The 27,943-nt window shown below is 34.3% G+C and overlaps 1 protein-coding gene across 1 annotated transcript in view; it reads left to right on the top strand.

The window, feature by feature from the left end:
* The window catches only part of Mdh2 (malate dehydrogenase 2), a 50,597-nt gene extending 27,896 nt beyond the window's left edge, over positions 1–22,701 (top strand). The window contains exons 5-8 of the mRNA XM_067269029.1: positions 9,638–9,814; positions 11,523–11,573; positions 11,636–11,737; positions 22,510–22,701. Coding sequence (XP_067125130.1) covers positions 9,638–9,814; positions 11,523–11,573; positions 11,636–11,737; positions 22,510–22,635 — 456 coding nt within the window. The 3' untranslated portion in view covers positions 22,636–22,701. The remainder of the gene's footprint in view (positions 1–9,637; positions 9,815–11,522; positions 11,574–11,635; positions 11,738–22,509) is intronic.
* Positions 22,702–27,943: the final 5,242 nt, after the last annotated feature.

Here is a 27,943-nt window from a genome sequence, read left to right as displayed (position 1 = left end):
TATGTCTGCCAGGATAATCCTCTATAGTACGACCATTTAGTATGTAAAAATCGTGACTTTTGGCCAATTTAAGTAACAAGTTTCCTTTTTTATTACTTCCTGTGTCAGAGCTACTCCTTATATTGTAAATTATTCGATTGTTTCCTTTATAGTATGAATCGTTGTAATTTCCAATTCTGGCGTTAAAATCGCCTATAATTAGCCATAATGGAGTAAAATTTAACCAGTTCGATAAAATCTTTTCAATTTCTTGATAAGGACTTTGAAGCGTTTCATAGGGCGGAATATAATTGACTATTATTGCCAGATATCTTTCGGAAAAACTACTAAGTTTTTTTGTTTCCAATTTAATCAATGAGAATATTAAATATGAACTTGTATAAGAATAAATCAAGCTCCCCAAAGTTTTATTCATTATTAACATAATTCCACCTTTAGGCCTACCTACACCGGGATTTTTTATTGCAGGGACCATTATATAATCAAAAGCCCGCAAAATATGTATGTCGTTTGTGGTTAGTTTATTAAGCCAAGTTTCTTCTAAACCTATTATATCATACTTCTCCATCATCTTTTTTAAATAAGTTGAAGAAAACTTATTTCTGAATCCTTGGACATTCCAAGTGAGTATCCTAATTCCAGACTCTTTCATATATTCCATTTTAGATTTATCATACTTACTGCTGTTATTATTAAAAACATTATTATTATTGGGTAAATTTAGTAGTTGAAATTTACATCTAAAAAAGTGTTAGTATCCACTAGGCAGTTATTTGCAAAACTGTATGTAATTTTCTTATTCTTATAAATGATATAGTCATTTCTTAGTAAAATCTGTACACCTTTTTTCTTAGCCTCTATATAATATGGAAGAATTTTGGCTCTACGATCTCTTGTTTCTTGGGTAAGGTCAGATGACATGCGCAAATTATTATATGGCTCTTCCAATGAAACTTTTTTATAATTATAAAAATAAGATATTATTTGGTTCTTCCTTTGGACAGTAGTTAAAGAAATTTTTAGAATAGTAGGTTTTTCCTTTTTAATTATATAAATGTCTTTAACTTCCTCTAATTTAAAGTCTGTTATTTTTAAGGTTTCCTGAATAAATTTGACTAGGCTTTCTTTTATAATTGTATTTTCTTCTATTGGGTATCCGAATAACATTAGGTTAGCTTGCTTAATTATATTTAAAGTGTTATTTACCATATACTGCTGGGCTTCGATTTTTCTGTCAAGGTCAGGAACTATTACTTCAAGTTGATTTACTTTCTGCTCCAACCGGCCAAACTTTGTTTTGAATTCCTTTAACTCCTGGTGAATTAAACTTATTTCGGATTTAAGATCCAAAATTTGTTCAGTTATGGATTTATGAGAAGCTTGTACTAGTTTTGACAGTTGTTCTATGCTGGTTGTTATCGGATTGTCATCTGTCTCCCTCACTTCATCATAGTTTTCCAACATAGCCTCCTTTTCCTTTTCTCTCTTATTTTCTTGTGTTATTTCCGTCCTTTCCTTCTCCTTGGATGATGTATGTTGTCTACGGAGCATTGTATCCACACAGGCTGCTTTAGACATCTTAACTGTACTTGTGCTTCTAGTCAGTGGCGGTCGTCCTCTCTTTGGCGGAGAATGTGACAATGGTCCTGGGTTTTGTTCTATCCCAGCCATTATCAGCTTTATCCTTATAATTACCAATAAATATACCTGAATTAACCACAAATTTATCGATAAAAGTTTCTTTTTTTCACACCAAAAAAGCTCCGACTTAATTCGCACCCTCATGATTAAACGCCTGTAGCGCCCCCCACAGTCAACTAAATTTAGTAAACCAATTGTTGACATAATTTTTCTTTGTTTCTGTTAGACTTTTCAGATCATTTAATATGGTCTTAATCCGAGGGTTTTCACTGGTAATCGGTCTTTTATAAAATTTTTGTATTCTTAATACCAAATAGTTGTAGTCGGTTTGTGTCGTCGTACCTCCAGTTGTAGTCGGTTTGTGTCGTGACGTATGGCGTATCCAGGGACCGCTCTGTCTAACCCATATATTTTCCTTATATATTGTAATTGTATTATTTCAAAACGAGTTATCCAGTCAATTCCCCATATTGGAAAAGCATAACGTATCGAGTTCATCACTATTGCCAAAAAAAAGCTGCATTTGTTTTTGAATTGAATTAGTTTTTATTTTGACCAATAGATATATAAGGTTGTTGATTAGTTTGTTAGCTTTATTTCGCATATTTTTAACGTGGACTTCGAAGGATAGTGTTGAAGTTATGTTAAGCCCCAAGTAAGAGGTCTCCTCTGTTAGCTTCAATTTCTCATTTAAAAGGTAAAAATTATGGTTTTGTTTCGCCAGTCTTCCTCCTCTTCTGAAAATTTGAATATAGGTTTTGCTTGGGTTAATTTTCAGTTTAAGTTGTGTAAAGTACTTCTGCATCAAATCAATTTTTCTCTGGAGACCAATTTTTTTATTTGAAAGTAAAACAATATCATCTGCATATTGTATTGAGTGAATTATACAATTTCCAATCCTTATTCCGTCCTCTGCTTCATCAAATTGTTTATTTCTGTCAAATATGAAAAAGTTAAACAAAAATGGTGATAATGGGTCACCTTGTAAAAGACCCCCAAAAATACCAAAGGGGGAGAAGACAGTTTTGCCAGATTTAATAGTAACATGATAATGACCAAATAAAAATTTCATAGCATTTATGAAAAAGATATCTGCTCCATTTTTTCCTAGTTTTTCACACATTAATTCTATTGAAACTGAGTCAAAAGCCTTCTCCAGATCTAAAAAAGCTGCATAAACTTTGCCTTTTTCTAGATAACTATATTTGAATAATTGAAATCAATATAAAAATGGCTATTTCTGTACCACCGTTTTTAGAGAAGGCAAATTGGGTATCGGACATCAACTGTGTTTCTTCTAACCATTGATTAAATCTTTTTGCGAGGATAGCTGTAAAAACCTTCCTTAAAGATGATAGTATTGCAATGGGTCTGAGCCGTCTCCTTTTTTATATATAATTCTGAAGTATGCCGAACGCCACGAATCTGGATATATATTATTTTCGTACATGTGATTAAAGCTAAGCGCTATTAAGTCGATTGCTTCGGGTGGTAGTTTTTTAATAAACAAGTGGGAATTGAATCAGGACCCGTGGCCGTGGTTTCTTTTAATTTGTTAATAGTTTTTTATTATTTCTGAGGCCTGAATTGGCATGTTTACTATCCTCTCCTCTCTGTTCAAACCTGTCTGTTCTAGATTTGGGTGAATATTTATGTTAGTTAACTGTCTTTTTCCAAAAAAATTGATCCGTTTATCAAATCCAATAGGGTCTTGTTTTTCGTTATCTTTCCTTAATCGGTATTTTTTCAGTCAGCCAGAAAAATTTGTTGCTTTTATCAGCCGATAGTTTTTGATTGATTAAATTAAAGTATTTTGTTTTCTTAGCTTTAATAAGATTTGTATAACTCTTCTTTGAATTTATATATTCAATTATTGATCTCTTGTTCTAAACCTACAAAAAGATGCTAATTTAGTTTCCTTTTGTCTCTTTGCTCTGTAGCATTCCATACCGAACCAGTCTTGCTTAAATTTGGATTTAATTTTATCTAAATGTCTATTCTTATGATAATTTGGTTTTATCTTATCATCATTAAAAATTTTTATTAAAGTATCATATAGTTCCTTAGTCTCAATTTTTTCAATTGACTTAATTCTTCCTCCTATTTCAGTTTCAAACTTTTTTAATTTGAATCTGTCTCTCGCAACCTGCACTTTCTCTTTAATTCTTGCCTTCTCATATTTTGATTTGTTTGATTCATCTCTAATAATCAAGTGGACAGGGAAATGGTCAGATAAGTCGTGGTCTAATACTTTAAATTCTTCACAATAGTCTAGTATGGCTTCAGAGCATATTATGTAATCAATTACCGATGCTCCTCTTGATGACATGAAAGTATGCCTACCGGGATAGTCTTTTTTTGTACGTCCATTAAGAATGTATAAATCATAATTTTTAACGAAATTTAATAATAGATTCCCTTTAGGATTACTACCGGTGTCATGACTATTTCTTAAGTTATAAATTGTTTGATTATTACCCTTATAGGAATCAATTATTCCTAATAGGAATCATTATAGTTGTCAATTCTTGCATTAAAATCACCCATAATTATCCAACAAGAGGTAAAATGTAGCCAATCTATTATGACCTTTTCCATTTCTTGGTAAAGATTTTGTATTGTTTGATAAGGTGGAAAATAGCTTACTATTATTGCCAAGATATTATCTGTGTGATTATTAAATTTAAGAGACTCCAATTTAATTAATGAGAATATAAAGTAAGTTGTTGAAAAGCTATAAATCATTTCACCCAGAGATTTTTTTCATTATTAACATTATTCCTCCTTTCGGTCGACCTACACCTAGATTTTTTTGAGCTGGAACTTGTATATATTCAAAGGCCTGGAGAAGATGTTCCTCATTTGTATTTAGTTTGTTGACCCACGTTTCCTCCAATCCTATAATATCATGTGTCTTTACGATTTTTCAAAATAACAAGCGGAAAACTTATTTCTAAGTCCTCGAACGTTCCAAGACAAAATTCTAATATCCGAATCTTTAAATTCCTCTATATTAACTTTGTCAGGCTCTCTATTTAGATTACTCAACAGCTTAGTGTTATTTTTATTAGAAGAGCTTAAATATTGATTGTTAAATCTAAAAAAGTTTTAGTATCAACTAAACAATTATTTATAAAACTATAAGTTATTTGCTTATTCTTATATATTATATAGTCATTTCTAAGTAATATCTGTTCACCTTTTTTCTTGACTTCTTTATAGTATGGGAGGATTTTTGCTCTACGGTTTCTAGATTCTTGTGTAAGGTCGGATGACATACGTATATTTTTAAATGGCTCTTCTAAGGATACTTCTTTATTTTTATAAAAATTTGAAAGGATTTGATTTTTTCTCTGAACCTTGCTCAGAGAAACTTTTTAAAACTGAAGGATCTTATTTTTTTATTATGTGTGTGTCCAGAATTTCCTCTTTTTTGAATTCTGGTATCGTAATATTCTCTCGGAAAAATTGAGTAAGACTTTCTTTCGTGTTTGTTTTTTCTGTAATTGGTAATCCAAATAACATTAGATTACATTGGTTAGTTATATTTAAAATGGTATTTACCAAGTATTTCTGGGCTTCTATTTTTCTAATTCTGGCACTTTTGTTTCCAATAGATTTAAGTTATGTTCTAACATACCAAGCTTGGCTTTAAATTCGCTTATATCCTGGTGAATTAAATTTATTTCAGATTTAAGGTCCAATATTTGTTCAGTAATAGAGTTGTGAGAATCTTGTATCAATTTTGAAAGTTGCTGTAGAGTAGTGCATGACAAACTGTCTTCTATCTCCACCAATTCGGAAAGATTTCCTAACCTTGTTTCTTCGTCCTTCTTCCTCTCTATTTCGGCTATTTTCCTCGTCTTTTCAATCTCCTTAAGTGTAGTCGGTTGACGACGGAGCATTGTGTCTACACGTGAATCTTTGGACACCTTGACGGCACTTGTACTTAGTCAATGGAGGTCGACCTATTTCGTAGGCCATCATCAGGTTAAATAAACCGACAAATGGAACAGTTCCGTTCCAGAGGATCGAATACAAATATTTAAATTTCAATAAATTGACAACGGATTAAAAGATGGTAAATAATAAACTTAAAAATAAGGAATAAGGAATAAAAATTAAAATAAACTCAGAAAAACTCCTAAATACAAATGTCAAATAATAAACGAATATTGTATAAAATTATTTAAATTCTTTTTCGTATTACTTTACCAATTAGTCCTCCTGTCATCAACAATAATGGCACCAGTAGAAGAGGAAGGAATCCACCAGATTGATTAACCAAAATTTTTTTCTTGATATTTAAAGGAATGTGTTTATCACTTTACTTTCCAGTTTACCTAATATATTAATGTCGTTTCTGCACATGTCAATACTTGTTTATCATTTATCAGCTCATTGTGTACTTCAAAGCTGTGCAAAAGACATTTTGAGGTTAAAGTGACTTGTTTACTTGTAAATAATTAAATCTTAATTTTTTTTGCAATTTTGGGTGAAATGGCTAGCCAAATACCAGAAGGGGTACATATCTGGCATTGTATGCTTTTTGAGTTTCACAAGGGTAGTAACGCAACAGTTGTCACCAAAAACATTTGTGATTTTTATCCAAGTGCATTAGACGTTTGTAAATGCCAAAAGTGGTTTTCTAAGTTCAGATCCGATAATTTTGATCTTTCCGACTCGTATCAATCGGGAAGACCAACAACTTTAGACAATGACGTGTTAAAGGTGGAAGTGGAAGCAAATCCATATCGGACAATCAAGGAACCGTCAAGCACTCTTAACAAACCTTGCTCGACCATCCAAGAACATTTGCAGCAGATTGGTAAAGTATGCAGAGCAGGTTTTCGGGTCCCGCACGATCTGTCCGAAGAAAACAAAGTAACCGTCCACCACATGCAACTTATTGCTTAGACGGCACAATACAGAAACATTTTTTGATCGCTCGATCACCGGAGATGAAAAATGGGTCTTCTACGATACTCCAAAATGCAAAAGGCAGTGGCTCGCTCCAAATGAATTGCCACGAAGTACTGCTAAGCCAGGTTTACATCCCAAAAAGGCACTTGTGTGTGTTTGATGGAGTATTTGCGAAATCGTTTATTTTGAAGTGCCAAAACCTGGAAAAACTGAATGCAGACCTTTACTGTGAACAGTTGGATCGAGTAAATCGATCTTTAATTGAAAAGTGTCCAACGATTGTCAACAGAAAAGGTGTTATTCTGCAACACAATAATGCAAGACGACACTGTGCAAGATAAACTCTGGAAAAAATTAATGAATTGGGGTGGGAGGTATTGCCTCACCCACCATACTCACTCGACATTGCACTATTGGATTTCCATTTATTCCGATCACTACATACTAATTTCTGTGATAAAAAATTTGAAAATTTGGATGATATCCGAAATGCCATCTCCAGATATTTTGCTCAAAAACCAATTGATTTTTATTGATCCGGCATTGAAAATTTGTGCACTAGATGGCAAAAGGTTGTTGATAACAAGGGTGATTACATCATTGATTAAAAATGAAAAAAAGTTAAAAATTTGTTTGTTTGATTTTAATGTAAAAAAACGATTTTTTTTTATTAGGCCAACCGGAAAGTAATCGGGGCATTTTTGTAATTTACGAACATCGGCAGGTATATTTCCTCTCTGCAAATTATCACATATTTCACACACAACTTTAACTTAATCGGTAGTAGCTTCTTTCAATATTGCTCTTTGTTGCGTAGTAGTAGTTTTGGCTAAAAGTGCCAACATATAATTTTTCTTTACATTCTTCATTTTATTGGTAAGTATATCCAAAAAATACCTTGTTCATCCGGAAAACAAGAATCCCACACCGAAAGTTTCTTGTCTGTTTTAGGATGAAAATCCAATAACAAATAACCAAATTCCTTTTTTGTCACTTTTTTATACACATCCACAAAAAAATTACATTTGCCGGCAAAAGATTGCCGTCACAATTATTTTTAAATACACATTATTTGATTTTGTTTAAAGTTATATCTCTCGTAATTCTATTTTTCAGAAACAGATTTTGCATTATCTGGATCACGCTTACATTATAATGACGAGACACTGTCGTAAACAGAAAAGCAGTTTTTGAACAGAGTTCGTGCATTAAATCATCAATTATTATTAAATCCCATCCTTACACAGATTCGGGTGGCCGTACACGAATGTAATATCTTTTTCGTTGCGAAAAAATGGCAAATATACAGAATAATACCATAAAATTTTCTTTAATGATTTTTCATAAATTTTACAGCGAATAATTTTTCTTACTAGCGTAGTCTTTCCACATTGTGACAGTCCGTCGATTGTACTGTTACTTGTATGCTTGAAATACATATCAATTGATCTTACGAACTTTTGTGGAACAAAGCATTATAAATTTACTATTTATCTCCCTAAACCTTACATTGAAAAGAATAAAAAGAATATATTAAACTTCGTTCGTAACATTTGAACATTCCTCGAAGGAATAATATAATTTATTACTAACTTTGTTAATTCTTCCGTCCCCGTCGACAATTATAAAACCAATCTTCCATCTCCTTTCCGTATTTCTCCGTTAACTTTAAAATAATGCAAAACAATAGAAAAATTATCGGGAATATCAAAGCTAAAATTACTTACCGCGGCAATACAGCTATCCGACGACTTGTGCAACCGAGGAAAAACAGGATGATTTCTGTTGCTGTCGCAGGTAATAATAAAACTGTATGCTTCCGTGACTGATCCTGGTGTTAAAATTAAATTTAATGTATCTTAAAATTTAATTTATATCAAAAAACCAGCCAATCACATTTTTTATATAATTAATTCGAGTATTGTAAAAAAATAAGTTTTTATAAAAACGACAATTTATTTGCGATCACAACAAACTACTTCAAACAACCTTTAAGTAAATAATTTAACTGCAGAATAATCTAACATTTTCGGTTAGTTTACTAACCCTAATTTATTTGCAATTTTTATTTTAAAAATTAATTTTTGTTATTAGTGTGTGTCAAACCTGTACTACTTTTAACACTCCATCAACCCCAAAAAAATAAAATAAAGCAAAATTCTGTGGTGTGTGTTGGTGTCTATTTTGCATTATATTTTGGGGCTGGATTAACTAAAAATGTTATGCTTTGCAAGATTATTTTTTATATATGGGATATTAATGCCGTTTCCATTTCTCGACCCCATTTCCCCGTCCCCTCGTACTCGGTGTTTTATCTCGAACGATGCGTCGGACTTGTTGCCGACATTTATAATATTTTAAAACGTCGTCTCTCCCTCGAAAGTAAGCTTTTATTCTTCCTTTTAGCTCAAAATTATTCCTTTTTTTAAGCTTTTGTTGTTTAAATTTTATATTGTTGTATAATTGAAATTTTTCGGGTTTCCTTCCCAATCGTTTTAATCTCCCGTTTGAGTGTCGGGAAAGTCGAGCAAGAACCCTCGTCAGATTTTTCTTCCGTGTTCTTTACACTTTATTCTTTCTACGTTTCTTTATTTGGGTGCCCAAATACTCGATTAGCCAGATAAAACTCGTTTTTTGTGCCCGATGCACGACTGTCCGGTATTCGGCACTAGTCCTAAGATATTTTTTGCCGCCTTTTCTTGTCTGAAACAGAGATATGTTAGAATTGATGCAATCTTAATTTGCACATCCAAAACAAGAATTGACAATCATCACATACACCAGTAAGACATTTTTGGCTTGATACTTTTGAGATGACACTGCTATGGCATCAGAAGAGTCTAGAAATAGAGTTGCCAAACATAACAAAACTTAAATTCTTCAAAAAGAGGTAAACTAACACAAAAAATAACACACTTGATTTTGATATTTAAAAATTTTTCCTCTATAAAATTCTTGAGATTTGATTTTTTTAAACTCTTATTGCATTTTCTCAATTCTAAGGTGCATTATATATTTGAAGTAAATTTATTTTTCTACTTTCAATAACAAACAATGATTTTTAACGTATTAGTCGTTAGATCCCGCTCAAGTTAACGTACCGGTAATAGGAGGACATTCGGGAATCACCATCATTCCTTTACTTTCTCAAGCAACTCCGTCTGTTTCGTTTCCGGCCGACCAGTTGGACGCTCTCACAAAAAGAATACAAGAAGCCGGAACCGAAGTGGTCAAAGCTAAAGCCGGAACGGTAAGTACCATTTCAAAAAGCATTCGCTCGCATAAAGATTTTTATGGCAAGTGCCGGATTCCATTTAAAATAAATTGACACTTTTTAATTTGTTTTAGAGAAAATTAGTTGGTATTTTAAACAAAAGAGCAATTTAAATGAAAACAAAAGACTTTCTACTTCTGACAATTTAAAATGATATTAAGACATTTTTGATTAGTATGCAGATTTTTGTTTGTTTAGATCTGGGATTTCCAGCATCTTGTTGCAAGCCTCTTACCAAAACTAGATTTAATTTACTAACCTCCTCCTATACTGACGAATTTCTATTTGATATTATTTCTTTTATTTTTAATAAAATAAAATTGTGTTTTTAATTTAATAATTTTGATTTTAGATTTATCTTCTAAAATGGAAATATAAAATGTGTTCATAAGCTCCAGGAATGGGTTAAAAATCAAAACATGATATAAAAAATTTTTTTCAAAATAATCATTTAACTTCAAAATATATTCTGATTGGAGAAACATTAGCTTCTTTTGTGGATGGCAAAACTTTCTTCAGTTTGTCTTGTGCGAGTTCTGTTGATTCTGAACACATTTTTTCCTCTTCCTTTGTTCTTCTGTTCAAAAAGAAAAAAAAAATTAAATTTTTACTTCATAGAAAGTAATAAACTTGACAGATATTTATTCAAATAGTTACTGCATGTTACTGCAGTTTATCTATAAAACTCTTCCAGATTTGATGATGGTAATGAAAAATTTAAAAACTACTTTATGTATAAATTTTTTAAATGCATCTAAGATTTCTTTGGGCATTGAATAAAAGTCATCACCAAACTTCCACATCATACTGATGATGGAATATGGGAAAGAATATATGAGTATAAAATACTTTTGAGAGTGATACTGGAATAAGAAACACTTTTTTAAAGCATTAAAGTATTACTTGGGATAAAAGAGAGAGAATTATGAGAGGGGGGGAATAATTTGATGTAATAGATTTTCAAACCTACTCAAAGTAAGCAAGTTCTACAGTAATAAATACCTTGAGATATTTACCGATTCATAATTGTTATTTTTGCTTAAATTATACGGTCAGAGAATCTAGGGATTTTCGGCTCTAGACTCGATGCTATGCATTTGCCGACGCGGTAGAAATTTTGGTTTCGGTCGACCGTATGACTACGAGCAACCGTCAATAGTATGTTGGAATAAGTGCAAAAATTCTTGAAAAATAATTGCAACAGAAAGACTAGTTTATATTGTTTGGTGGTCCGTGCGAGACGGATGTAAGGACAGAAAATTTTGTACCCCGTCAAACGTACGGAACTCGTGGACGGTCAATTTGTAACTTGGACGATAGAGATTGATTTACAAATAATTAGACGACTTAAAAATAAATGGGAGTCTTGTCTTAAGATTAAAAAAGCATAAACATTAGAAGAGCCAACATTTATTAAATAATTCTTAACGTTGTCAGATATTTCTTCACGCGAAAAGAATTGACGGCAACGGCAATAAAAAAATTGTATCTGCTTTAGAATGGGATATAATTAGTTTCCCTCATCAATTGATTTGAATGAATTAGGCTTATGATTAATATAATTTTATTGCCTCAACTAGTTTTCTTTAAACTTTGAAAATTTACATTATTTTGTTTCTGCTCTGATTATACATCAATAATGTAATAAGATTGAATAAAAGTAACATTCATATTTATTTTTCAGGGTTCAGCAACTCTTTCTATGGCATTTGCCGGAGCAAGATTCACATTTTCAGTAAGTAATTTTATACTTTAAAAAATATAAAACAAAATACAAAATCTTTTGTTTTTTTACAGCTGCTTAATGCAATGAGCGGAAAACAAGGAGTCGTCGAATGTTCGTACGTCAAATCCGAAGAAACCGAAGCGTCTTACTTTTCGACTCCGATCTTGTTAGGAGTAAGTTGTTTTTTGAATAATCTCTTAAAGCTTTTTGTGGAAGAGATAAACAATATAGCAAAAGAACAACGAATTTGCAAAGTTTGTTAGATTTTTAACTAATTTGTTGCCACCTGCATCTTTTAATCTTTTGTTAAAAAAATGAACAGATAGATGGACAAAAACCATTAACATCAAGCAATTATTTATTGTAACATTGTCACAATACTGGGCTGCAATTTTTAATCATTTTTTAAAAATTTATTTCATTTAAACTATATGCTCCTCACCTCAAATTACTAGTGTCTTGCCCCTGTACCATCATACTTATCCTGTTGGCAACAATATCGTGCCGTCGTCTAATGCCTTACGGTGGAAAATTTTTTAATTGAAATCAAATGCAAACCGAAAGTCACGTTAAGTTCGTATATGGTGGGTGATTGGTTAACGAACATAATCCGTTCCAAGACTTGGTAAATCGATAATTGGTTAATTAACCATAGGTTTTTATGGGAATTTGATTAATTCGTTCTGGAGACCCCAAAAAATAAATAAAAAATATATAATTTATTACTACATGTAATAATAAAAATAGACGTATATGCAGTCTTGCATTTTTATTAGTGACGTTTTTTCCATTTGTGGGGATTAAAAAATCTGTCTAATGCCGATTGCTTTTCTCTCTTTGAGATTTTTCAGAAGTAATTAATAGCATTGTAATTGTAGAGATTCCCAAGCCTATTAACCTCAACCTGGTCTGGATGCCATTCTAAAACTCTTGTTCTGACATCCTCCCACTTCTTCAAAAGATGTTTAATAGCAGATGTCGGCATTAATCCTCTTTTTCGGAAGAAAACATATCTTGCCGAGTTTCTTGGTGTTCTTCTGTTGTCTGATCAATTTGAGGTTCCATTATGAGCTCTTTAATGTTCCTTATTTCTCGGTTGTGATTTTTGTTACTCGTTAAGCTGCTCGAGTCTTCTCGATTGTACCGTATCTTTCTTAGATAAGATTGAACTGCGGCTTACTGTATACCCATTCGAGCCATACTGCCCACTCTCGCCTTTCGAAAATAAAAACCCACTCTCGCGAATACTATAAAATAATTGTTTGTCAGAAAAATAAAAGGCTGGAATTACGGGGAAGAGTTTCAAAGTTCGGAGGAATACTATCCGATCGGTATATACTGGGTCGAGCGTCGATGTCGACGTCTCCCGTGCTCCGAAAGGTTTTGAATTGTTGCCCGAAGACAAGAGAAGACCAATCGGTATTCATTATTTTACATTGCTGCTGCTTGTGTTTGTTCTGTGAGGTGTTCGTTATCCAAACATAAAGATATTTTGTGAAACTGTTTGTTAACCGATCACCCACTGTACAGTTAATTGGGATCACTTGCCCGTAAGATTTTCATACCTGCTTTCAGATTTCATCTATGTAACTTTTCTTAGATTAAGAAAAGATTAAATGGATGACAGTGGAATTTAAAAGTCTCTGCAATTTGAAACTGTTTTTTTCAAATTATAGTCCAATAAAACCATAAGTATATTAACTGCAAAGTAAGTTTGTTTTTATAATTATCTAACATTTTAAAATACTAGACCAAATATCCAGCAAGCTTGGGACCAGAAGTGGTTTGGATTTCTGGACTCAGTCTAAATGTACATTACCCTTAGAAACAATGGAAAGTAAAGAAACTGTATTTAACAGATGCAAATTAATACACTTCATTTATACAAATCAAACAGACCTTGTATTAGAAAATTTAATAAATTCCAACAAATAATTGGAGAGGATCACCTGCATTCAACAGCAGTCATATTGGAATTGGCATTGTGCAACGTGCAATGCTGATTTCCAAAGACCCGTGTGGAAAATTACGGATATAGTAGCTAATTTCCTGGAACTAGATATTTGGTTTGGTACTGTATGAAAAACAGATTTTCAGTTTGAGTTTTATATATGTACTGTACAGTGAAACCTTGATCCATCATTCATTTTTGCATAGTGTGAAAGTCGAGCCGTCAAAAGTTAGACTATGTTAGTTTAGGTCGTGCCACCGGGTGTGTTTTGTCGGATACACTGCCAATTTAGACAAAAACAGATAGCTAAGGTGTAAGGGTAAGAGTCACTCCAAAGTTCAGGAATGAGCCTCTCAGGAGGATGAATGCAGAGTCAAATACAAATAACAGGCGTTTGTTATTCAGAACTTTGTTTTCAATAATATTCTTAGAAATAAAATCAGATTTCTTAAATCTGCCTATCTGTAAAACAAGGGGGGTTGCCTGATGGAGGTATCCAAACTACAACATACCAGGAAAAAGAGAGCCAGTCAGTCTCTTGAGCTAGTCCCTTCTTCCCGTTTGCTTGGTCCTCCACTGATGTCTGCCAGTAAATGTCATTTGTTTCTCGTCGAAATGTCCTTTGCGATTATGGCAGGATGGGTCCACTTCTGTCTACTGTTGATGTCCGTCGATGCCCTCCTCGTATGGGATGGTCCGTTGCGAGTCTGGCGAGGTCGGTGCTTTCTACGGTTGTCTGCCGAGAAGCTCTCCGATGCCTGGATTTGGGCCTCTTTTATGCACATTTCAAGTGCAGAAGAGTTATCACGTGATTTACTATATTATTGCTTTGACTTTTGAGCCGAGTCATTACAGTAGCAAAACCGTTTTAACTCTTCCTTGACCTCGTATGGTGATAACGCCAAACTCTGCAGATGTCATCACTGACAGTTCATTATTCATAGATTCATTATATAATCATTATTTGTCGATTGTTTTGGTTACTGTTAAGCATCATACTTCCCGTGCCTTAGAACGGTGTTCTACGATTGGCGGGGGAAAATGGGAAGTGGGGTTTTTCACACTAAGTTTTATTCTTTTACGAATTAATTTAATTACTTAATTGCCCTCTCGTCTTTTCCTCGCATGTTGTGACATTTATTGCCATTTATTAATAAACTTCTTATTCTGAAATTGTTCCTCTAAATTATTCTGTCTATATTATTAAAAATTTCTAAAGGAAAGTCCCTAAAATCAGAAAAATAGGCAAATTTCCTCTTACAACTTTGGTCCATATATAAACAATCTCGGTATCTTTGAGATATGGGTTCAAAGGTCAAAAAAAGGATAGAAATTTTATTGTATTTTAAACTTAGTTACAATATACATATAAATTAACTAAAGCAAATATTGGGTTGGGGAAAAAGAAATACATTATTTTTACGTTTATTTCAAGACTTTATTTAACGTGGTTCGGATTGTTCGATTTAGGTCAAATATGCACTGTTTTGTTTTATAATTTGTTGCCATTTTAAAGGTAACTTCATAATGCCTCTCTCATAGAAGCCCTGGTCCCTATTGGCAAAAAACTCAACTAAGCGATTTTCACAATCTTCTCTTGATGCCAATTTTTTATCACTAAGGAAGTTTTGCAATGATAAAAAAAGATGGTAATTGCTTGGTGCCAGGTCCGGACTATAAGGTGGATGCATCAAAACTTCCCAACCAAGCTCCTGGAGTTTCTGGCGAGTCACTATAGATGTGTGTGGCCTGGCATTGTCCTGATGAAAAACAACACCTCTCCTGTTGGCCAATTCTGGCCGCTTCTGGTCAATCGCTAGCTTCCAATGGTTTAATTGTTTACAGTAGAGGTCCAAATTTAATGTTTGACCATATGGAAGCAGCTTATAGTAGATGATTCCTTTACAGTCCCACCAAATGCACAGCAAAACCTTCCTGGCCATTATTCCTGGTTTGGCCACCGTTTGAGCTGCTTCACTGCGCTTTGATCACACTTGTTTTCGCACAATATTGTCATATGTGACCCATTTCTCATCCCCAGTCACCATCCATTTAAGAAATGGGTTGATTTCGTTCCATTTGGCCAAAGCTTTGCAGATGGAAATTCGATCCATCATGTTTTTTGCGTCAATTCGTGTGGCACCCAAACAGCAAGCTTTTTTTTGAATCCAGCTTTAAGCAGATAGTTTAAAACTATTTTGTCGTCAATCTTTAGCTCCTGGGCGATGCTACAACTGCTAACATGCTGGCCCATTTCAATCATTTCCATGATTTTATCGACATTTTTTATGACGGACCTACCTATGCGAGGTGATCTTTAACATCGAAATTACCAGAATGGAATCAACGAAACCAAAACTGTGCATAATTGGCTGTGACAGTATCAGGACCATAAACATCATTCACAATTTCAGCCACCTGGCTTGCATTTTTGCTTTTATCAAAGCAAAATTGTAAAATATACCAAATTTTCTCTTTGGTAACTTCCATCTTTTACACCCTATAACTCAAACTAAATCGACCAATCAAAAAACTGTAACAGAATTTTTTTAGTACAGAATGTCACTTTTCCAATGAGCACAAGTCTGAACTTGTTTGATCAATACTTTACGAGATATATATCACTACAGCCATCTAGCAACAAAATAATGGATTTCTTTTTCCCCAACCTAATACATTATTAGCAAAAGATTAAAATAAAGTGATTAAACTAAAATTATTACAGATAACGTAAATAACAATTCACAAATACATACATGCATACAATAACAATTTTTAGAGGGGGGAAATGGTGGTCTTCACCAGTGTATCTCAAACTTTTTGGTCCGCGACCCCCTTTTGCACTTAAAAATTTCAAAAGACCCCCGAAGAATGAGTATGTGTAGAAAAGCATCCCGGAGGGAGGGGGTTAATTTAAATTCAGGAGGAGTTAATTTCTTTTGTTTAATTAATCTATACCATGTTGAAATTTCTCTCCATTGCGTATCACTTTGCGTTGAGTTTTTGTCAATGTTAAGACTAACAAAATTTTTTTAAAAAATTATTTTTTTATTTTTCACAAATAAAATAAATATATTGAAGAATATAAAAACAAAAATCGTTATATTTCGGAAGTTAATCTAGTCTCAAAATGTTCAGATTCAGCACAACACAGTCCTTGGGAAAAAAGTCTCGTTCAAATACTGGCGCATCCTTAAGTACCCTCTCGTGGTTGCGCCAGTGTTGCCAGCTAAAACGCATATCAACTAAAATAATATCGGAGTATCCCGAGACACAGCCAAATATTGCAGTCCCACGGCACTAGCGGAAATTCGAATTTGCCGACCGAAGCGCTTTCGGTCGATCGGTTTTCGGATAAATCGACGCTCTACCGTATTTCTAAGTCGACTTGCCTACAGACGCAACGCTGCTAGCGAACACCATTCCGAATGATAACGCGATCTATCGTAGTTTAGGCGGAGAGTGGCACTTGGGGATTCCCCAATAGCGCACAAATTTATGAATATTATATTTAGGCTCTTAATAAAAACAATATAAATATTTATATGTGCAATTTATTTAAAAAATATATAAAATAATTTTTACTTATTTCTAAACATGAATCCATAGTAAATTTATAAAATATTTGAAAAAAAATTGATCTGGCATCAATTTTTCAGCGATCCCTCCCAAATATTTTTCGCGACCCCCACTTTGAGAATCACTGGTCTTCACAATAGTTCGTTTTACCTCAATGTTCAGTCTGTATTATAAATAAGATCTAACCAGAGAATGAGAAACAGTAATGAACAGATCACCTTGTGACTCCAACAACATTTTGATAGATTTAATAAACCATAACATTTTCAACCTAATATGATTGGCATTCCTCAGTGAATTAACCATTTAATATTTAAAAAAAACATATTGAATTCAATGGAAATAATTTAAAAATTAAAAGGTGTTCTAAAGAGAACACTATCATAGAGGGGGAAATTAAGATTAAAATTAACCATTATTATTTTTATGGTTAAAGATAAATATAAACAAAAATATTATCCTGCATCAATAGAGGGAACTAAATTGAGACAGATTTTTGTGTACTAATATTATTGTCTTTTCCTGGATTATTCTTGTGATTTTATTTTGTTGTACATATTGGGTGCATTTTCTGGTAAAACTGCTTAAATCGGCTTTGTTTAAAGACAGTTAAGCTATTTCCACTTAGCTGCTGCCACACTAGTAGTGAAGTTAATATGCAAATAATTTAGGATGGCAGCCATACGTACAGTACTTAAAATGAAGATTGTGATAACCAGTTCCATATATATTTTTGGAACTGGTTGTCACAATCTTCATTTTAAGTGCTGTACAGGAGGGTCTAATGATGTGTTCACTTGTTTATAATCGATCAGCGCCGCCGTAACTTATCCGTTACAATTCCCAGACACGCACCTGTTATCAAAGAGTTGACCGTTACGAGATTGACGGTTGCGATTTGTGCTGATCGATTATAAACAAGTGAACACATCATTAGACCCTCCTGTACATGTGGAAAAGTGCATTTCTAATTTTTCAGATAATCTTCTTCTATACTGACAGATGTCTTCAGATTTATTAGTAATGGCAAATGCAAGTGTTATACTGTTGTTGTTTACCATATAAGTAATGAAATTTTTCTGATCAGCTGCCTACAATATATCAATACATTATGTATTCTTACCAAAAGAAAATAGAACAAATTACAGTATTCTTGACAGTTTTTTCAATGAAGAATAAACACATGTTTGTGCACAAGTGCCATATCATTTAGTATTACAGAAAGCAATCCTATAGGCATATCACTGGAAAATACACATTTCATACGAGATGAACAATAAGAATATTGACTGTTTTTTATCTTCACGACTAGGTGCATAGATAGACACAGGCATTTCTACACTATTGTGCAGAGTAGGACATATAAATTTGAATCACATTAATGACAGTACACGTTTAACCCGAAAGTATCCAGGCTGCCAACTTTTTTTGAACCAAAGGAATAAAAAACGAGCCAAATCTGGCACAAAGTAGCTAAACCTGTCGTCGTTGTAAGAACTCCCCGAAATGCAAACTAGTGTGTGTTTGCACGGATCGCATCCATTTAGAGAGGTGGACGCCCTTAAACTTTAACCCTTATTTTCCGAGTGCGGTAGAACGGTCTGCTAAAACAAGATGTTCGAATTGCTTTACGATCGGGTCCAACCTGTCTGTTTACTACAAGGAAAAAAAATCTATTCTACTCAAAATAGAACATTAATTACAGTACCACTTTGAAAACTGTAAAAAGCAATGTAAATAATATCATTATTAGAAATGGGGTTATTTCTTGGGGGTTCCGATAAAATGTTTGCTCAATTTGTCGTGTGAAAATTAACATTGCGACAATGGCATTTTGCCAGGACAACAGCAGACTTTGCTTTAAGGCGAGTCAACCGTATATAAAATTGACTCAAACCGAATCTATTTTTCGTATAGGTTTACTCAATCTTCAATATCGGTTGATTATCTCCCCGTTTCCATCAAAAATTTTTACTGTTTTCCCGACTTCTCTTGGTCTGCTGTCTTTTAAGTTCGTTCATTTCGCGTAGCCAAACCATTCCAGATGTGCTTTTCTCATTCTGTCCATCAGCATAGTCATTCAAGTTGTTTTTTATTACTTTATTTTTTATTCTAGTCTTTCTGAAAGACTAGAATAAGAAACAAATTCTAGTCGTCATTTTGAATCACTTTTCAAGTGATTCAAAATGACGACTAGAATTTGTTTTGACGTTAACTAAGAGCGAAGCATTTTCTCTACTTAAGATGTACTGTTCATCATGGCAATTTTGTTACAGACTATAGTATTTAAAACAAAGTATGAACTACCTTTTTATTGTTTGTATAAATAATTTAATACATAAGTTTTATAATAAGTTGTATAAATGATGTAATTATTTTATATTTTTTTTAGATTTTGACTGTAACAAAATTATAAACACAGTAATAATAAATAACTATTAAAAATTGAAATTGTTTTAATATTTTGAAATCCCATCTTTTGATGAAATTAGTTGAAACAGTCTATCTGGCATTGAGTTTACTAATTTTTTTTTCTTCAGTTAGTGCCTCCCATGCTTCCATAATTTCCAATTTTAGTTCAATTACACTGTTATACTGATTGTTTCCTCCACGGACAGTAAATGATTTAGACTGCCCCATAGATTTTTGACGGGATTTCTATCTAGACTTCTAGATGGCCAATCGATTACGGTGGAACCTCGCATAACATGTATTTTGCATAACGAGCAAAACAAATTGTGAAAAAACGACTCGCTTAACGAGAGACAAGAAGAGGGGAAGTCCCGGATCGTGCGCGTGCTCCGTCGGTCTGCGTTTAGCACTAGTTCCGCTAACATCCTAGCGTCGGCGGCGATCAAACATTTTTCCAAACCGCGTTCGCGCATATTACGTATAAACGACGACAACCGTTGCCCGTTATATAATAAACGCGCCAAACTATATGCCAAATTCTCGGGCTACGTAAAGGCTATTAATTTGACTAAAGGTAAGCAGTTAAATTTAATACAAGATGGCAGCATAACTGCCTACCACTAGTCAAATTAATTAATTTCTAATATTTAATTATAGGCATTACATACACCAAATGATATGCCAAATTCTTGGGCTGTTTATCAGACATTATCTGTTTTTTTTTTTATTTGCAAATCAAATTTGCATTCCAGGTTGGTTCATTCTGTGCTAGAAGAAAAGATGACGACGATTCACGCTTCTTAACATTGAATAAATGTTATACATAAAATATTTGTGTATTTATTTCAGCATGGAATGCATTATCATATTTTACATTATTTTATATGGGAAAAAGTGTTTTGCATCAAGAGTAAGATTCCGGAACGAATTATGCTCGTTAAGCGAGGTTCCACCGTACTCGAAATCAACAAAACAACGGCTCGAAAAAGAAAAAAAATCGAGGTACGTACCGAAGCATTGTACCGTTCCTATTTCCGGCGACTTCCACCCATTAATGGCCCAAATGTAATTAAGCTGTCATAGAGCATCTTTTGATAATTTTCAGGAGTTTGTTTTATTACTAATAAAAACAATGTCTGTCTTACCACCGTATCCAAAACCTGCCCATACCATTACTGCTCCTCTTTCTTGCTGTCTATTTTCACTTTTTCATTCTTTCTTAAGTCATGCCAGTAACTCAAAGCCATCCGGTCCATCTAAATTCCAATTTTTTTTTTCCATCTGTAAACACTATTTGATGCCACACTCGAGACATTTTTTCTTTTGCCCATTGAAGTCTAGCTAATCGGTGCCATTTGGTTTGTTTCGTTTTTAGGAAGTTTACAGTTCGATAATTATTTAGGATTCTCCAAACGGTCACGTACGATACGTCGGTCGGGAGAGAAGCCGCGGCTACTCTACGACGCGATTTTGTTCGTCGTTAATTTAAATACTCGCCGTCTGTCTGTCGATCGGGTTTTTAGGCCTACCGGATCATTTAATTTTTCCATAATGTTCTTTTTGCCGTAAAACGGGCCTTACGGCAGACGTAGAACGACTCGCCGGATCTACGTAGTAAATGTATTTCGCAAATTTCCGTCGGACTGCAACCACCGGACGTGGTTTAAAATCCTTTCAAAATTTCTAAACACTGTTTAAATTGTCACTGTATTTGATTTCAAATTATTATTGCTGTCTATTGTTAATAATAAGAGCAACTTAAATTTATTATATATTTTCAGTCATTTTCAAGCCTGTGTTTATAATTTTGTTACAAACCAAAATTAAAAAATTGAAATAACTTTTAAACTAGTAATCATTTTAATATAAAAATATATTAAAAATTACTTAAATTGTATTATAGCTACAGATTTTAAACTTAAAATATAAAAAAAATTCAAAAAACAGGTGTGTTTATGCTTTTGTTAGACTGTACACAAGAATTCTTTGAAGTAGTTTGGCATTGACTATTGACATAGTATTGCAGTGGTTTAATTTACACAAATTCGCATGCCCTTAATGCCGACTGTTGGTTACAAATAACTTTATAAATTGAATATTGCATAGGATAACTTGTAAGATTATTCTTCAGCCAGACTTACATTTGCCAAAAAATCCCACTCGTTTTATCTCGAAATAGATTTTGAAAATTCTCAAAATAGGTCGAGATAGATACAGAGACGATCGGTACGACAATATCTGTCATAGATCGATCAGATCAAATGTTTGGTTTTTCTTAGCAACGAATAATAATCCGACGACAAAAAATTGCATTATATAATGCACACATCGTTTCAAATGACGACGATATATATATATATATTCTTGGATGACTGGAACGATTGGCAATAAAATACCAACAATAAAAATTAGGACCAAGACAAATTTCATTATTTAGATGCTATGCCCGATTGGACGAGGTTTTAGCGAATTTTTTTATAATACTACTACAAAGATCAACTTAGACAATATTTTTACGAAAACTCCAAATGCGGAAGTTTTGTTTGCGCTAGAATAGATCCGCCGCGGGGTTTTCTGCACGTCGGTACTGTTTTTTTTAATCACAAGCTAACTTCTTATATTAAAAGCATTCTAACGACAAAAAGTCGAAAATTTTTCTCGGTTTTAACGTTTCTACAACGGCCGCACTCGGTACGGTAAGCAAAGCCATTTGTGCAAAGACTGCCGTCCTAAAGGGTAAGCTCTCCTCGCATTATGGAAATTGCACCGTCGGCAATTGAACGAAAAAGTAAAGAATGCGCAAACTAAGAAGTCGCGATCTTCTTAGTGCAGGTTAGGTGCGTACAAGGTTACAAATTTAAACGAAGCAACGATCAAATTATCATCCATGCACTAATAATCGATTGTGCCGGGTGTCGTCCAATATGAAAAAGTTAAATTCTAAAACTAATTTTTTCCTATTAAAATTCCTTTAGGCACAATAACGATATTTTTATTTTACAGCCAAACGGCGTGGCCAAGAACCTGGGAGTGGGCAAACTGTCGTCGTACGAATCCGACTTGCTGAAGGCGGCCATTCCGGAACTAAAAGGAAACATCAAGAAGGGAGAAGACTTCGTGAAAGGTTGACGTAATTGGCGGAAGGAGACGATAACTGTACAAAATAGAAACATTAAACGGACAGAGTAGAATTTATATAGTTTGTCATTTCTGTAGACATTTGGAAAAAGCCGCACCGGTTTAGGCTAACGGGTTCGACTGTTGTTAAATATATTGTCGATAATAAACGTACATTTACTTCACAGACTCTAGGAATTAATATTTTTCAAAAGGTTATGTACAGTAGAGAGTCGTAAATCCGAATCAATTGGGGACTGGGGTTGTTCGGATTAGTGATTTGTTCCGATTACCGATTATGTGCGAAAAAATACATTAACCCGTCCGATGTTCAAATTTTTCTCCGTCGCGTGTCGCTTCGCGCTGAATTTTCGTCGATTTTAAGCCTAACGAAAATTTTTATAATAATCGAGGGTATCGTATCGTTAAAAATTATTTCTGCATTTTGTACAAACAAAATAAATATATCGAAGAATATAAAAACACGAAAATTATACTTTAGAAGTAAATCTAGTATCAAAAATGTTCGATTCGGCACGACGCAGTCCGACTGAAAATCGTTCGGATAACCGGCGATATATCACAAACGTAACTACGTAGTGTGGGTTTGGTAAAGTGGACCTTCTTAAATCGAATCTCGCCACGTCCTTAAAATCGGAGTCGGAACGTTTCTGTCGTATTCCTTTCGAAAATATTGCTTAACGCGGGCATTTTGCCTTTGACCTACACTCGAGTAGATTTAGAACACCGTCGTCGTCCTTTGCCATTTCCTTTCCTTAAAGTTTTGTTTGAAACCTCGACGACAAGCAGGCGCGCGAGTAAATTCCTACTCGTTGTATTTTACGAACGTACCCCAAATAAAACATTCTTAGTTGAATTTGACTCGCTCGTCAATCATTTCTTAATCGCTATGGAGTAACGTCCAATTTTTATGTATTACGCATTACGTACTGTACACGCGGGGGCCGAGACGAGGTGGTTATTTTATACAGATTTCGAGATGCGGAATCTTTCTCGTTGGTAGATTTTCTTGCCTTTTCTGATTGAAATGTGTAGTTTTCGTATTGGCCTACCCGTGATAAACAAACGTAAGTGGTATATAAATGTAGTACAATATGGGTACAAAAACATGTTTTACTCTTTAATGTACTGCCATATAATTCGATTGTAAGCACGCAACTTCGGTTCTTTCTACGACTCGACGTGGCAACCCCAAAAAGTTAATATGTACAATATACCGCTTAATTTTAATAATGTCTTAACAATTCTTTGCAAAGGGAATTCTCCTCTGAAAATCCCTTCCGGTCTTACCTCGGTGTGAACAAATATGGCCGACGACTCCGGACCAATGCGGTATGTAACTAGTAAAGTAAGTCGCTCGAAACGATGTTTATCGATGTAATTACTGCTCAAATTGCTCGTCCAGGCTAATGTGTCACAAATGAAGGATTATTGCCGAGGAAAAAAAACCGATGAAAAGTACAGATAAAGAAGACGTTAAATTAAACTGAACTTAAAGTAAATAAATAAATAAAAAATAATAAAAGAATAAAATAAAATCCGTCGGAATTTAAGTGGGAAAAGTCTGGATAAATTGGAGTCGCGTTTGAGATTTTGTCCAGTCTGGACCGAGGGAACTGCCCTCGGTCGGTCGCTTGACACCACTAAAAACACACATATTTGAAACAGTTACATAAAAGTTGAAAATTTCCCACGAGACGAGAAAAAGGAGTTGAACGTAACCGCTGACATTTCCATTAAATCGGTACAGGCCCGGGCAAGCAGTTACAGCAGAGGCTAGAGTACCTAGATTTCAGAGTAGCGACACGCATTTTATTTGTAAAAATGCTTTATTAAACTTTAAAAATTTGTCATTTCTTACTGTAAATCCATAGACCACGTGATGCCAGTCGACAGAACATGGCGGCGAGGACTCGCGTGTCGCTACTTTGATATCTAGGTACTGTACTCTAGCAGAGGCGATCGAAGAACTAGGTAACGTGGCGCCGTCTAGTGGTGACGAGGAACATAAATCTGGTGCCTTTTTATTTGAACTCGGATAAATTTCCCGCAGTTCAACCGAAATTAACCAAATTCTGCAAAAATACGAAGCAACCGTCTGGCTTTATAATCCAAAAAACATCACCCGAAATGTCGAAGTACTTTTTTGTTATTAAGCGAAAGTCGGCACACTCGTTTTTTAAATATATCTTTCCCGCGTTAATTATGTTTAACAGGAAGTAATTTATGCGCATGCCATGGTTCTACTGAGTATTTCGACATCACAATCGTCAAAATCTAACGTGGGAACTTTTTTAAAAAAATCGGACAGCGAGTGCAAAAGTTACCCCAGAAGTCGGAGCTTGGCCCAGACAAACATGACGGAATATTCAACAAATTACGTAATGTTTTAAAATTAATTTTAAGGTCTTAAAAGTAGAGACTCGAAAGGAAATCAAAAACCGGATAAAGTGGATTTACAATTTCATTATTATTTTAAAATAATGAATAATTTTCATTTTCGCTAGGCAGGTATTCATTCGAAGTTAAGATTTATGCAATACGTTTACTAAAATTAACAAGCAAATAAGGGAAAAAAAAACAGAATTTTCTGTTCGTGGCTAAATGGGCAACGATTTCATAAGTTCATAGTTCTTTGCAGCTTATGTCGGCATTTAATAAATCACAGAGGTTAACAAAAGCATCGGGAAGGATGGAAAATTTTGGTAAAAATGTTATTAATTTACAAATGTTTTTTGAATTTCATGTCAATGAACGTAAGGATCGAATTTCGTTTTTTCATTCGCGTATGTATTGTTTTATGTTGTCAAAAATATTTAATTATATACAAATTTTGTATAAATAATTTAAAATTAAATACATTTTGTATGAAGAAATTATTTTTATAGAAATTTTGGATAATATATCTCTCTTAAGACCAAGAAGAAATGGAATTCAACGAAATAAGACAAAGAAAAAAAATCCAGCAGCAAATTATGTAATTTTTTCGGGTGTTAGGAGATTTTATTTAAAAAATAACTTTTATATTATTAATCATAAATAAGATTTCCGGGTTTTCTCCACGTCTGTAACGCCTGAATAGGGGTCCGTTACCCTTAAAATGACCTCCGGAAGGCATTTCCCGGGCAGATCACGCCAAGTATCGCGATGCCATAACTCGACAATCAATCATAAATAAATTTGTCTGTGGCGCCATCTATTATTAGACTTCGTTATAAAAACTTTATCGCCTCTACTGTAATACAATATAATCTGAATCAATTGGGGACTGGGGTTGTTCCAATTAGTGATTTGTTCCGATTACCGATTATGTACGAAAAATGTTAACCTGTCCTATGTTCAAATTTTCTCCGTCGCGTGTCGCTTCGTGTTGAATTTTCGTCGATTTTAAGCCTAACGAAAATTTTTATAATAATCGAGGGTATCGTATCGTTAAAAATTATTTCTGCATTTTGTACAAACAAAATAAATATATCGAAGAATATAAAAACACGAAAATTATACTTTAGAAGTAAATTTAGTATCAGAAACGTTCGATTCGGCACGACACAGTCCGACTGAAAATCGTTCGGATAACCGGCGATTCGGATTACCGGGGTTCGGATTAACGACTTTCTACTGTAATATATTTTCTAATTAACTAGTTTAAACAAATTTGGACTAAAGATAAAAATCTATTAATGATCAAAACATAAAATCAAATTCGATTTATTGATTTAAAAAAGTCAAGCGCACAACCATTGGACATTAGTAATGTTTTTAAATTTCCACACAGACGAAATCCGATATAGCCCTGTCGTCGAATCGACGTGCCACAAAAGGTGATCGTTGTTATAAAAAACAAAATCGATAGCGACATCGTTAATGTTAAATATCGCCTTTTTATTTGTTCGTCGATAGATACGGTTTCCGGATTGTTCGTAGCTGGCTCCGTAGCGACGAATTGTTGGGTCAAAACGAGATCTAATTCTTTCGTCTTTTCGTCCCTCGAGTCTGTTAATTTAGATTCGAGTCGGGTCACCGTAAACTTAATCGTGGCATTGGTCGTACAGCGATTACTTTGCGAAGGAGGACATTAGAAGGCATTATCTTATCCCTCTCCGACTCGATCGAATGTCTTTGTTTCTTTATTATCCTAGGATAATTAGGATTATATTCAAATCCCGAATGAAGTGTAGATGCCTCCTTTAGCTTATACAAAAATGGATTTAAATTCACTTCCTTTGCTCGAAGATGCGATTTCTGTTTAATTCTTTCGAGAGGAAATCTATATTTGTCGTTGACGGGGCCGTATCCGCGCGGATCGAGTTCGGTATCGATGGTAGCGAATCCATTGTTTTCGCTTCTACCATACATACGATCGATCGTGTTTCGTCCGTCCACGACTGGTTATAGCAATCGTCACGATTTCTTTAAATAATAAGGAAAGTGTTAGAATTCGAAACATTATAGCGAAAACAATGCATTATACAACGAAAACATTTTTCATTATTTCTTCGTAATAATGTTAAACAATACGCCATCTGTTTATTTTTGTTATTGATATTTTAATAAACGCTATTTGGGGTTTTTAAAGAAATTTTATTAAAGTGTGTCAATGCCGCACGTCTTCGTTAATATTATTGCTATCGATTCCGCAATGATCTGGGATGTTCCCGAACGTTCCAGAACATCCCGGAATGCTCTCGAATGTTCCGGAGTGTTCTAGAAATTTCTAGATCGCGAAACTTCCAGCCCTCATATCTTCGACAGCACGCCCTTCGAGTAAAAACGGGAACTTCGTTACGGATGGGGGATAGAGAGATACCACACCGTATAACTCCCTCGATCGTACCGGGACTCGTTTTTGAGTTTTAGCGGCACGCGCATCGTACACTTACTTTTATAATATATATCGATTATATGTCGAAGCGGGGATAAAGGTCCCGGGAGTATCCAGAAGTAGATCGGTTTCGGTTCTAAGCCTATCGTCGGCCGGACGGCCGAGCGGTCGAGGTGGCAGCCTACCGCTCCGGGGGACCCGGGACGGAACCCGGACGGGTGGGGAATTTTTCCGGGGACGATCCGTTCGGATACGTCGGGCCCCGTCCACGACGGGCCGGCTAAAAGAGGCCATCTTAGTGCCCGGGGGACAGAGTTTAAAAAAAGTTCTAAATCTATCGACGGTAGCGTTCTTTCTTGCCTAAAGAGACAGTCTTTTCGGTATCGAGCACTGTCATTTAATATCCATTCGATACGCTGCGCGAAGGATGCATTTCGAGAATCCGACGCGACAACGGAGTCGATAGGCCAAACGAAT

The sequence above is a fragment of the Centruroides vittatus genome, unplaced genomic scaffold (genome assembly GCF_030686945.1).
Source record: "Centruroides vittatus isolate TY-2023 unplaced genomic scaffold, ASM3068694v2 contig_345, whole genome shotgun sequence".
Lineage (NCBI taxonomy): Eukaryota > Metazoa > Arthropoda > Arachnida > Scorpiones > Buthidae > Centruroides > Centruroides vittatus.
This window is presented reverse-complemented; position numbering and strand designations above follow the sequence as displayed.